Source organism: Belonocnema kinseyi, chromosome 3 (genome assembly GCF_010883055.1).
Source record: "Belonocnema kinseyi isolate 2016_QV_RU_SX_M_011 chromosome 3, B_treatae_v1, whole genome shotgun sequence".
NCBI classification, from domain to species: Eukaryota; Metazoa; Arthropoda; class Insecta; order Hymenoptera; family Cynipidae; genus Belonocnema; species Belonocnema kinseyi.
Window position 1 is genome coordinate 118507292 of NC_046659.1, and position 12600 is coordinate 118519891.

At 30.6% G+C, this 12600-nt stretch overlaps 1 protein-coding gene across 1 annotated transcript in view; it reads left to right on the top strand.

Annotated features, from left to right (window-relative positions):
* Positions 1-12600, top strand: part of LOC117170166 (putative uncharacterized protein DDB_G0288537) — a 40690-nt gene that overhangs the window by 21985 nt on the left and 6105 nt on the right. The window contains exons 3-5 of the mRNA XM_033356734.1: positions 5412-5773; positions 7745-8574; positions 11826-12134. Of these exons, the coding sequence (XP_033212625.1) occupies positions 5412-5773; positions 7745-8574; positions 11826-12134 (1501 nt within the window). The remainder of the gene's footprint in view (positions 1-5411; positions 5774-7744; positions 8575-11825; positions 12135-12600) is intronic.

Below are 12600 nucleotides of genomic sequence, written 5' to 3' on the forward strand. Positions count from 1 at the left end.
TTGTAATCCAGAGTAATCCACTTGCAATTCACAGTGATTCACTGGTATTCCTGAATAATCCACTTGGAATATTAATTAATCCACTTCTGATACAACGTAATGCACTTGCAATCCAAAGTAATTCAATTCTAATTACGAGTAATCCACTTATAATCCTAGAGAATCCAATTGTAATATTAAGCGATCCACTTGTAATCCTGAAAAATCCACTTGTAATATTAAGTAATACACTCATAATCCAGCGTTATCCACATGCAATCCAAAGTAATTCACTTCTAAGTCTGAGTAATCCACTTGTAATCCTGGTTAATCCTCTTGAAATATTAAGTAATCTACTTGTGATACGCAGTAATCCACTTTTAATCCTTAGTAATTCACTTCTAATCATGAGTATCCCACTTTTAACCCTCAAATATCCACTTGTAATCCTAGGTAATCCATTTTTAATCCAGCATAATCTAGTCGTTATCCTAGAGAATCCACTTGTAATATTAAGTAAGCCCCTCCTAATCCAGAGTAATCCACTTGCAATCCAAAGGAATTCACTTTTAATTTTAAGTAATCAACTTGTAATACTGGGTAATCCTCTTGTTATCTTAAATAGTCCACTTGTGATACGCAGTAATCCACTTTTAATCCTGGACAATTCATTTCTAATCATGAGTATTCCACTTGTAATACTAGAAAATCCACTTGCAATTTTAAGTAATCCATTTGTACTTTAAAATAATCCACTTGTTATCCCAGGTAATCCACTTTTAATATTCAGAAATCAACTTCTAATCCAGAGTAATCCACTTACAATCCAAAGGAAATCACTTTTAATTGTGAGTAGTCCACTTATAATCCTAGAAAATCCACTTATAATATTAAGTGATCCACTCGTAATCGTGAAAAATCCACTTGTAATATTAAGTAATAGCCTTCTAATCTAGATTAATCCACTTGCAATCCACAGTAATTCACTTCTAATTCTCGGTAATCCACTTGTAATTTTGGGTAATCCATTTGCATACTTGAAAAATCCACTTAGAATATTAATTAATCCACTTCTAATCCTAAGTATTCCACTTGTAATCCTTAAAAATCCACTTTTAATCTTAATTAATCCATTTGTAATTCGAAATAATCCACTTATTATCCCAGATAATCCACTTGTAATATTCAGTAATCCCCTTCTAATGCAGAGTAATCCACTTGCAATCAAAAGTAATTCACTTCTAATTCTAAGTAATCCACTTGTAATCCTGTATAATCCCATTTTAATCCTGGACAATTCACTTCTAATCCTGAGCATTACACTTGTAATCCTAGAAAATCCACTTGTAATCTTAATTAATGCACTTGTAATGCAGCATAATCCACTTCTAATCCTGGGTGATCAACTTATAATATTAAATAAGCGTCTTCTAATCCAGCGTAATCCACTTGCAGTCCAAACTAATTCACTTTTATTTCTGATAAATCCACTTGTAATCCTGGGTAATGCACTTGTATGTCTGAAAAATCCACTTAGAATATTAATTAATCTACTTCTAATCCAGCGTAATCCACTTTCAATTCAAATCAATTCACTTCCAATTCTGAGTTATCTACTTGCAATTTTGAGAAATCCTTTTGTAATCTTAACCCTTAAGTACTAGAACCTCGACATTTTCTGTTCCACCTAGACGGAGTCCAGCAGACCCGAGCAAACTTCAAACTGAAATATCTCCGTTTAAATAGACTTAACTCTATTTTTTCAATTGTGCACAGTAGGGTGGTCCAAAAATGCATGGCAATATTTTTTGCATGCTAGAGAGCAACGATTCCCCCCCATTTATTCCAAATCGGAAAAAATAAATTCCCTAATTTTTTATTTTTTTATTTGAACAGGTGCCGGTTTTTACTTGAAGTTTCCCATGTAAAATGCATGGGTAAAAATCACTTTTTTGAGTTCTTAAAATAATATTTTAGGGTTTGAAAAAATTGGACTGGAAAGTATGGGGGCCTGTAGAGAATTATCCAACGAAGAATTTCATCTAACAGATATATGGGTTCGTATTCCTAATACAGCCCCCTGAATGCCTGAAAACTACCCTTAAAACCAAAAATGTCCATTTTTCATGAAATCGCTCTTTGAACACTGTATTCTCGTATTTTTTTACTTAAAATTATTAATATTGATCTAGTGGATATATTAATTATCATTGGTTAATTAATTTTCGATTATTTAAACAAATGGAATTTGTTTAAATAATTTTTTCTAGAAAATTCGTTTTCCCCCTAAAAATTATTACTATTAGTCTAGTAGAATATTTATTAACGTTGGTTAATATATGTTTTATTATTTAAACAAATGGGATTTGTTTAAACCATTTTTTTCGAAATTTCATTTTTTTAATAAAAATTATTGCTATTGGACTATCGTAATATTTATTAAGTTTAGTTCATTAATTTTCAATTGCTAAAACAAATAAAATTTCTGTAAATAATTTTTTTATTAAAAATTATTAATATTTCTTCAGTGGAATATTTATCAACATTGTTTGATTAATTTTATTTAAAAAAAAGTTTTTATGAAAATTATTACTTAAATATTACTGACAAATTAATTATTATTAAATTAAGTATTATTTAGTTATTAATTATTACTGATCAATATTCCACTCTATCAACAGTAATAATTTTCATTTTGTGTCAATAAATATTCCACTAAACCAATAGTAATCATTTTTAGGGAAAAAAGAATTTAAAAAAAATTATTTAAACAAATTCCATTTGTTTAAACAATTGAAAATCAATAAACCAATGTTATTAAATATTCCTCTAGACTAGCAGTAATAATTTTAAGGGAGAAAAAATAAATTTTTGAAAAAAAAAATTTAAACAGACAGTGCTCAAAATGTGGATTTCATGAAGAATTGACATTTTTTGTTTTAAGGGTAGTTTTCAGGTACTCGTGGGGTTGTGTTAAGGGTGTCAAACCCATATATATGATACATGAAATTCTTCGTTCGATAATTCTCTACAGGCCCCTATACTTTCCCGTCACATTTTTTTAAACCCTAAAAAATCATTCCAAAAACTCAAAAAAGTGATTTTTCCCCATGTATTTTACATGGGAAACTTCAAATCAAAACCGGCACCTGTTAAAATCGAAAAAAAAAAATTATGGAATTGCTTTTTTTGGATTTGGAATGAAATCAGGGGGATCTTTGCCCTCTTAAAAAATTTTCCCCACTATATTACCCCCCTCCACCCTCGTGAACAGCCGTGGAATTTCGACAAACACCCCCACCCCCCAAACTGTCCACGTAGTATATGGATGGCCCCCCTTGCAATATTAAGTAATCCACTTTTAATCGAGCGTAATACACTTAAAATACAAAGTAATTTACATTTAACCCTGAGTAATCCACTTGCAATCCCAGTTAATAAAATAGTAATCCTGGCTTATCCACTTGTAATATCAATTAAATCAGCGTGGTCCTCTTGCACATCAGTGTAATTCACTTTTAATCCTCAATAATTCACTTGTGATCCTCGGAAATCCACTTGAAATCACACGTGATGCGCTTGTGATCCTCAAAAATTTACTTGTAATCCTAAGTAATCCACTTGCAATACAAGGTAATTCATTTCTAATTGTGCGTGAGCCGTTTGTAATATTCAGTAATCAACTTGTAAGACACAGTAATCTACTTCTAATCCAGTGTTACCCATTTTCAATGGTGCCAAATTCACTTGAAATTTTAAGTAATCCACTTTTATTACTGGAAAATTCACTTCTAATACTGAGTAATGCACTTCTAAGCTTGGGAAATATATTCTCAATCTTAATTCGTCTACTTGTAATGCAGCGCGATCCACTTGTAATCATGCGTAATTCACCTATAATCCTGAGTAATCCGCTTGTGATCCTGTAAAATCTACTTGTAATCTTGAGTAATCCACGATAATCTAGCTGTAATCCTCGGAAAACTACTTATAATCTTATGTAATTTACTAGTTCTCCTAGGTAATTTTTAGTTAAATCCATTAGGAACTCTAAGTAATCAATTTGTCATTTGCAGTAATCCACAATTAATCCAGGGTAATAAACTTAAAATCCTACTGTAATTCACTTGTAATCTTCGGTAATGTCTTTGTAATACACTAGTAATAAACCTGTATTCCTAGGTAATCCACTTGCAATATTAGATAATACCATGGTAATCCACTTGAAATCCACCTGGTATCCCAGGTAATCCACTTGTGACTATAGGGAATACATTTCTTAACCATGGTACTCTAAGAGTAATCTACTTTTAATATTAGGTAATCCCCTTGCAGTCGACTTGTAATCCACGTGTAATAAACCTGTAATCCTCTGAAATCCATTTTTAATTTAAGGTATTCAAGTAATCCAGTGTAATCCACACTGTTAATTCTTTTTATTTTACTTGAAATCCATGGTAATCCAATTGTTATCTACTATAACCCAACTTTAATTCGAGGTAATACACTTGTAGTGACAGATGGTTTGTTTGCAATCCTAGTCAATCCTCCTGTAATACCAGGTAATCCATTTGTTATCTGCAGTAATCCCCTTTTAATCTAGGCTAATACACTTTTAATCATAGATGTAAACTTAGACTAGTTTGTAAATAGTATTATTCTACTTGTAACCAGCAGTAATCCACTTTTAATCCTGTCTATTTCACTTGTAATCCTAAGTAATCCACGTGTAATCCTTTCTAATCTACTTGTTCTCCTAAGTAAGGCGATTCATCCGACTAATTCCGTGTAATTCTAGTGTAATTCACCGTAAGCAACTTGGATAGAGGACTTACTTATAAGCTAAAGGGTAATCCACCTTTAAAACCTTTTTACTCCACTTTTAATCCTAATTTTTTCTCGCATAGAAGTAATCTAGTGAAATCGACTTGTAATCCCAAACAATCCACTTGTAACTCTGGGTAGTCTACTTATAATTCTGGGTAATCCACTTTTGACCCTAGGTAAACCACTTGCAATAAACAGTAATCCAAAGTAATCCAGCTGCTATCTAAGCCATTTGTAATCCTAGATATTGAGATTCATCCAAGTAATCTAGTGTACTCCTAGTGTAATCCACCATAATCCACTTGCTATCGTGGATAATCAACGTGTACTCCCAGGCGATCCACTTGTAATCAAAGATGATCCAAGTAATATAGGGCAATTGCCATGAATTAATATTAAATGATTCCCTTGTAAGTCTAAATGATCTCCTTGTAATCCGAAATAATCTAATTGTACTCCAGAGTAATTCAAGGTAATCTTCTTGTTATCTGTAGTAATCCACATAATACAACTAATAAAGTATAATCCTAGTTAATCCATTAGTAATCCTCTATAAGTCACCTCTGCTTAAACGCATTTTTAAAACTTGGAATTTTTCGGCACAGAATTCGACGTCCTCCTGTATTCAACGTTGTACCGAACGGATGGAAAACTCATCAGATTCCTGCAATGGGCGTTCTCAACAATCACGCAACTCTGCCTCAGCGGCCACCAGTGAAAGAGTTTCATTCACTGAGCAAAGTCCCTGAATACAGTCCGGAATATCGACCAGAAGCTGTTATAATCCCATCCTCTCATCGAGGTGGTATTGATGACGACAAAGGACCCATTCACACAATTCCTGCTCCGAATTTAAGTCCTGCTGATAAGCCATACAATCTGGTAGAATCACAAGCATCTGAAAAGAGTCACCATGAGGATAATTTACCGCGAAGGCCATACGAGTCGACTAACATCCATTTTCCAGGTAAAAAAGTTTTTCCGAAACTAAATCGATAATCAAATAAGTAGTATATTTCTTATATTTCCCAACAACCCAGCTGCAAACTTTACTTTCGTTTCTAATTTAAACAACTTAACATTTGGATAGCTGAAGGGCAAAAAAAGATCATGATACAACGAAAAATTTGGAACAGAATTGATGCTTCCATCAGAACAATGATAAAAGTGGCGCACACTTAAGTCTGTATTTAAAACGCGATATTGCTTCTTCTATAAGAAGACAATTTCGGATTCAGAAGTCCAGAATCAAGGGTTTGCTGCTTTTTCCCAGTTTACGGTACTATAGTTTTTCAAATTAATGGAAATTTACCAGAAAATTTTGATAACAGTGCTGATGATGCAATAGCTTGATACGCCTAGCTTGAACCAACATTCATTGAAGAGGTGCTTGCCTATCTTGATTTTTTGCTGATTCTTTTTTGAGAGCCCAATTAGTTTATGCCTAAAATGAAGGAAATCATAAGGTGGTCTTTTTACAAATATCTCAAGATCAAAGTAGCTTTCCTTAGAAGCAATCATACAGTCCTTGAAATAAGAATTTAGAAATTGACCGAGACATGCTTCGAGCTTTCATGTGGCTGAATAAGGTATTCATGTCAATCATCAAATGTAGCTCAGGAGGCGTAATTATCTTGAAGAGTGTCATGTCTTAACTACACGTGAATAATATCGGCTAATAGACAGTATCTGTATTTATTATCTTGGTAAACGTATGCACCTCCTGTTTGCCATTTATCATAGTTTTCTATTATTAAGAATCATTCTTGGGGTACCTAGCTCAGTTCCTTTTTCTTTCCATGGCACCAGATACATCGATAGGGACTGCTATGACCATGCGATATGATACAAGTCATAATATTAGCAATTTTAGATCAGCAGCATTGGTATCACCAAAAAAATTAATGTTTATTTCTAACAACTGTAAAAATTCACCAAATTCTCTTCACAGGTCTTCACCAGTCCAAGTATAGAGAGTCTTGTACCCTCAATTATTTGAATCGTTTTGTCCATGCCAAACTTAAGATGCACGTTGAACGATTGCCATTTTCTTCTTATATTTAATTAGGCCTTTTAAATTAGTGTAATAAACAAGAATTTCATCAAAAGTAGATACTCAGGAGGCATTGATTTGCGCCAATAGATTTGGTTTGGATGTGGTTCAATACATTTCTTGGTTTTACTAGCAAAACGAAGTACGAAAGCTATCTCAATGATAGTTTTTCTGGCTGATATTAAATTTACACATTCTTTATGTCCTCCGCAGAGTATTGGTTCTTTTTTAGTTTTACTTTCAGCTGGGATTCGGAACAATTTTGAGGATGATCCAGTGTCGTGAGCACGATGCCTTAGTAATATTTTTCCCAAACCTTACATCTTCCATTCTTTTTTCTTTTATTAATAGTAAAGTGACTTGGTTTGTATATTATTTGAATATACAAAAAGATTAAAATAACATACAACAACGTGAAAGAAGACCTACCTGAGACAGCATTTGAAGTTTTAGAATATCTTTTCGGTGCTGTAAAACATCTTCTTTAGTAAAATTCCCCAATTTTGGCGTCCTAGCAATATCAAAAACCCTGACAATAGCATGATAACAAGTTTCTTGATCAGGCAATATCACTATTCTCATCTCCCCCTTCTCAAGTCAACAAACATCTCTTTTACACCCAATGAAAACAACGGTCGGTAATCGTCTGTCATCATTGTTAGCACACTTTTTTGCGATTCTCATCATGAGTTGGAGCAACTCTCTGTATTTTAGAAAAGCCTACCTCAACTGCTCTTGAACCTTTTGCACCCTTTCTGGAGTCCCAACTTAAAGAATTTTAGCAAAAAAAAAACTGTAAGAAAGAGCTGTTTTCAGCAATTTAGGAAAGAAATTTGTCATTATGAAAAATTCTTTTCAATTAAAAATTGTTATCATTTGACACAGTAACGAGCGTAACACAAAGACCAGTGACAAGTGCATCTCCAACTCTGCAATCTCAGCATCAATACGAAGTCACAGAAACGAATGACAACAATATTAAAGATTATCATACGGTACCTCCAGCCTACTACACTCCTGAATATGATTCAAAAAGAGTCTCAACAATCATTAATCCTGAGGTTCAAGCAAACGAAGTCTACCTAAATCATTCTCCCTCCAACACTGGACTTATCGGAACCAACACCATTCAATTCGGACAATTGAGCCTTCCTATGCAAACGAATCTTCACAGTTCCCTCTCAGTTGGTTTCCCAGGAACAGCTAGTCAGGTAACAGTTGGAGGACAACAACTCCCTGACCTGCATGTAGGGCATCCAGCTCCAGCTGGACCTCCTCTCTCAGCCACTCAACTTTACGACTTGTTGAATCATTTCCCCCAACAACTCACTGAACAGTACACAAGTGGTCAACAACCCCAGCTTCAGCAACATATACTTCAGCAACAACTGGGTCAATTCTTCCAAACCGATGCTAATGGTGTGACTAGGTTCTCGCAACCTCAGATGCATTCCTTTAATTATGATGAACAAGCTAATAAAAAAAAGAACCAACGTCCACAGCAGCAAATCCTAATTGGACAAGATTACGGATCTGGTAGAGTCACTGCTGATTACAATTTGGAACCAGAGGCTGCAGGAACAGGGGATGCTAATAGTGTTCTTAGGACGAATGAAGAGTTTAATTATCCAGCTGAGCTCTCGGATCAGCAGGAAAATAACATTGAGTATGAACAGACTTTGAATCAGAGAGGACAGTCGACCTATTATAATAAGGTAAGAGATTCTAGCATTACAATATAAAGAGGCTTTACAGTGATCCATTTTTTTTCTATTTCTTATTCCTAGGATGCTACAAAATGGTCATTCAAATACCGTTTTATTCAAAGTAATTAAAAAAAAAAAGGATTCTGAACTTCGAGCTGATCGTTCCAATTCAGAAAAATTTAGAGACTTTTGTAGGAAGAGAAAAGTATCTTTGAAAATGAACTCTTGCTTCACTAATTCCAATCAAATTAATAAATCCTCCAAACACGATACATTTAATTCTGAAGTATTTTTAAATCCCAGAAATTTCTACATACTTTGAATTATTTAAAAACAAATTAACTTCAAATTTACGGTCAAACTGTTCAATAAATTTGTAATTCTAGAATGTTCCAGAATATTTGATTTAAATATGACGTCAGAACATTCCAGAACATTCTATAATATTCTACAACATTCTAGAAAAGTCAAGAATATTGCACCATAGAATATTCAAGATTACTATTTTTTAGAACAAAGAATCTTAAATGAAATTTTAAGATATTCTAGACAATTCTAAAATATTCAGACATTGTAGAATATTCTAGATTCAAGTGCAGAAAATTTAAGAACTTCCAGAGAATTTAAGAAAAAGAAGATTTTTTAATAACAAAAAGCTCTATCTAGAACATTCTAAAACATTCCAGAATTTTCTAGAAAATTCCATATCTTTTCAGAATTCTAAACAAATTTCAAAACAGTCTATAATATTCTAAAAAATTCAAGATTAATCCAGATTTTCAGAATGTCTTATAACATTTTTAGCATGCCAGAATTCACAACATTCTAGATTATTCTAGAAAAGTATAATATATTCCAGATTATCACATTAAGAAATTAAAGGATATTGAATAAGATTTCAATTCAGCAAATTAATTTTAAGTTTTGAAGATTTCGAAATATGCCATTAGCAAATCTAGAAGATTTTACTAGACTTTTTTTGCAGGATTTTAGACAATTTTAGAAAAATGGAATTATTTCGAAAGATATTTTAAAGTTTAAGAAAAATTAGGAAAAAGTGTAAATTTTAGGAGGATTTAAAAAAATGTAAACAACTTCTAAATTTTTGATGATTTTGAAGACAAATTTGGAAGCTTTTTCAAGATTTTTAAAGATTTTAAGATAATGAACACATTTTATTATGATTCCTAACAACATTTTTAACGATTTTTTATCTTCAAACATTAATTTTGAGACTTTTTAAGGCCAATTTTTTAATTTTGCAGAATTACAAAAAAAATTAGGAAAAATTCGAATAATTTTAAAAATTCATTTTGAAGGTTTGTAAGTATTTTGAAAGGTTTCAGGATAATAAAAATAATTTCTTAAAATACCTAGACAAGTTTTAGTGACATTTTATGTTGAAAAATTAATTTTTTAAGAAAATATATAAAGCATTTTTATTTAGTTACAAATATAACCATTATGTGGAAACATTTTTTTGTTTTATTTAAAAAGGTTTTTTTACTGAAAAAAATCATTTTTGTTAGGAAATTTATCTTTTTTAGTTGAAAATTCAATTTTTTATAAACTGGTATTTTTTGTGTTGAAAATTCGATTACTTTGGTAGAAAAGGCATTTTTCGGATTAAAAATACAATTTTTTGTGCAAAATTCGTATTTGGTCTTAAAAATTCAATATTTTGAAAGAGAGTTTTATTCATTATTGACTGAAAAATCGTTCTTAGTTGAAATATTGTATATTTTGTAAAATCTTAAAATTTTTATTGTAGAACATTAATCTTCTTTATGACTATTTCACCTTTTTGGTGGAAAATTTTATTATTAGACTGGAAATTCCTTTAAAAATGTAATATTTGGTTGAATATTCTTGTGTTTTGGTATAAATCAATATTTTTGGAAAAAAATTCATTTATTGGATTTAAAATTCCACAATAAGATTCAACATTCCTTCAAGAATTAAAAATTAGGTTAAAAAGAATTTATTTTGTTTAAAATTTTTATTTTTTGGTAAAAATTAATCTTTTTGGTTGAAAATTTATTTATTTAGTTCAAAATTTTTTTTTTTCATTAAAAACTAATTTTGTAACTGAAAATTTAAGTATTCAATTTTTTGTCGAAAATCTATCTTTTTAATTGACGTTTAATCTTCTTGGTTAAAAATATATCTATTTTGTTGAAAACTTATTTATTTTCCTCTTTTTGGTTTGAAAATTAGTTTCTCTAATATAAAGATTGCAATAATTTGTTGAAACTTCATATTTTTTGGTTTGATCTAGCTACTTCTTATTGAAAACCAATATGTTTTTAGTGAAAATATCAATTAGGACAGTCGGGAATTCATTTTTTTAGCGACGATTCATCACTTTGGTTAAAAAAATTCATTTTCTTGGTTGAAAATTAATTGTTTTAAATGCAAATGTAATTCCTTTAAAAATTTAAAATTTGTTAGAAGATTTATGAGTTTTAGTATAAATTCATCTTTTTGGATCAAAATTAATTTATATCATTGAAATTTAAACTATAGGTTTGAATATTGATTTAAAAATTCCAAAATTGGTTCGAAAATCATTCATTTTGTGAAAAAAATAACATTTTTTTGCAAAAAAAAAATAATCTTTTTGCCTGGAAATTTATTTTATCAGTTGAAAATTATATTTTCTTCTTGAAAACTAATTTTCCACATGAAAATTTAAGTAATCCGTTTTCTGTCGAAAATTTATCTTTTTTGATAGAATTTTAATCTTCTTGGTTGAAAGTACATCTATTTCGTTGGAAATTAATTTTTTTATTAGAAAATGTATATTTTTGGGTTGTAAATCACACTTTTTTGTCAAAAATTTCTTGTTTTTATTTGAAAATTAGTCACTTTGAGTTGAGGATTCCAATAATTTGTTGAAAGTTCATATTTATTGATTTAATTCAGCTATTTTTGATTGAAAATTAAAATATTTTTCGTGAAGATATCAGTTATTACACTTGATGAGAATTCGTTTTTTATCGAGGATTCATCACTTAAGTTAGAAATTTATTATTTTAACTGTCCATTTTTTTGTTCAAAATTTACCTTTTTGAGTATTTTTTGTTTTCCAAAAATAATTATTTCAATTTAAATAATATAATAAAATTGATGAAAAATATTAATTTTTCACCTGTTGCAAAGATACAACTTTTGATTGAGATTTGACAAAAAAGTTACTTTTGCTCGTATATTAATGAAAATTTATTGAATTATTTATTTATTTCTCCTCTTTTTTTAAGGTAAATAACCCCAGCAGTGTATCCTCTCAATTTTACACGACACTTCCAAATAGAGAAGCGGCGGAAAAACTGGCAGCACTCGCAGCTGCTGGTAATGTGAATAGTCACCTTATTGGTCAATTAAAAAAACAACAAGAATTCCAACAAGACGAGCCCGTACCTGAGAATCATAAAGACGAATCTTATCGAGAAAATGAACAACGAGAGGGAGAAGGGGAAAGTTACGATCAGCAGCAACGATTTGAGGACAAATTCAAGCAAACCTACCAACAACAAAAGTTTAGAGAACAACAAATTCGTCAGGAACAGGTAATTTTATATAATAAACAAACAGCAAAATTGTTGGTCCCCGAAAAACTTCAATTGCAACATTTTCTGACTTTTCTCTCATTTTTCGCGGACCAATTTTGCATGTTTCTGCCCATCGATATTTAAAGACCAGCATTTAAATATAATTTTTTATCATATCATTTTTTATGAACGGAAGAAGATAAACAATTTCATACTTTCAAAATTTATTGATTTGCACAATTTAAACAGAAAATATTAGTTTTCTATCATAAGAGTTCAATTTTCAATCCAAAAGAACGAATTTTTAAAAAAAGAATTAAATTTTTGACAAAAAAAAATGAATTTTTAATCAAGAAGATCAATTTCTTCCAAAAAGACGAATTTTTTAACAAATTAGATACATGTTTAACTAAAAAAAATTGTCAACCAAAAATGGAAGATATAAATTTTCAGTTAAAACATGAATGCTCAACCAAAGAGATGA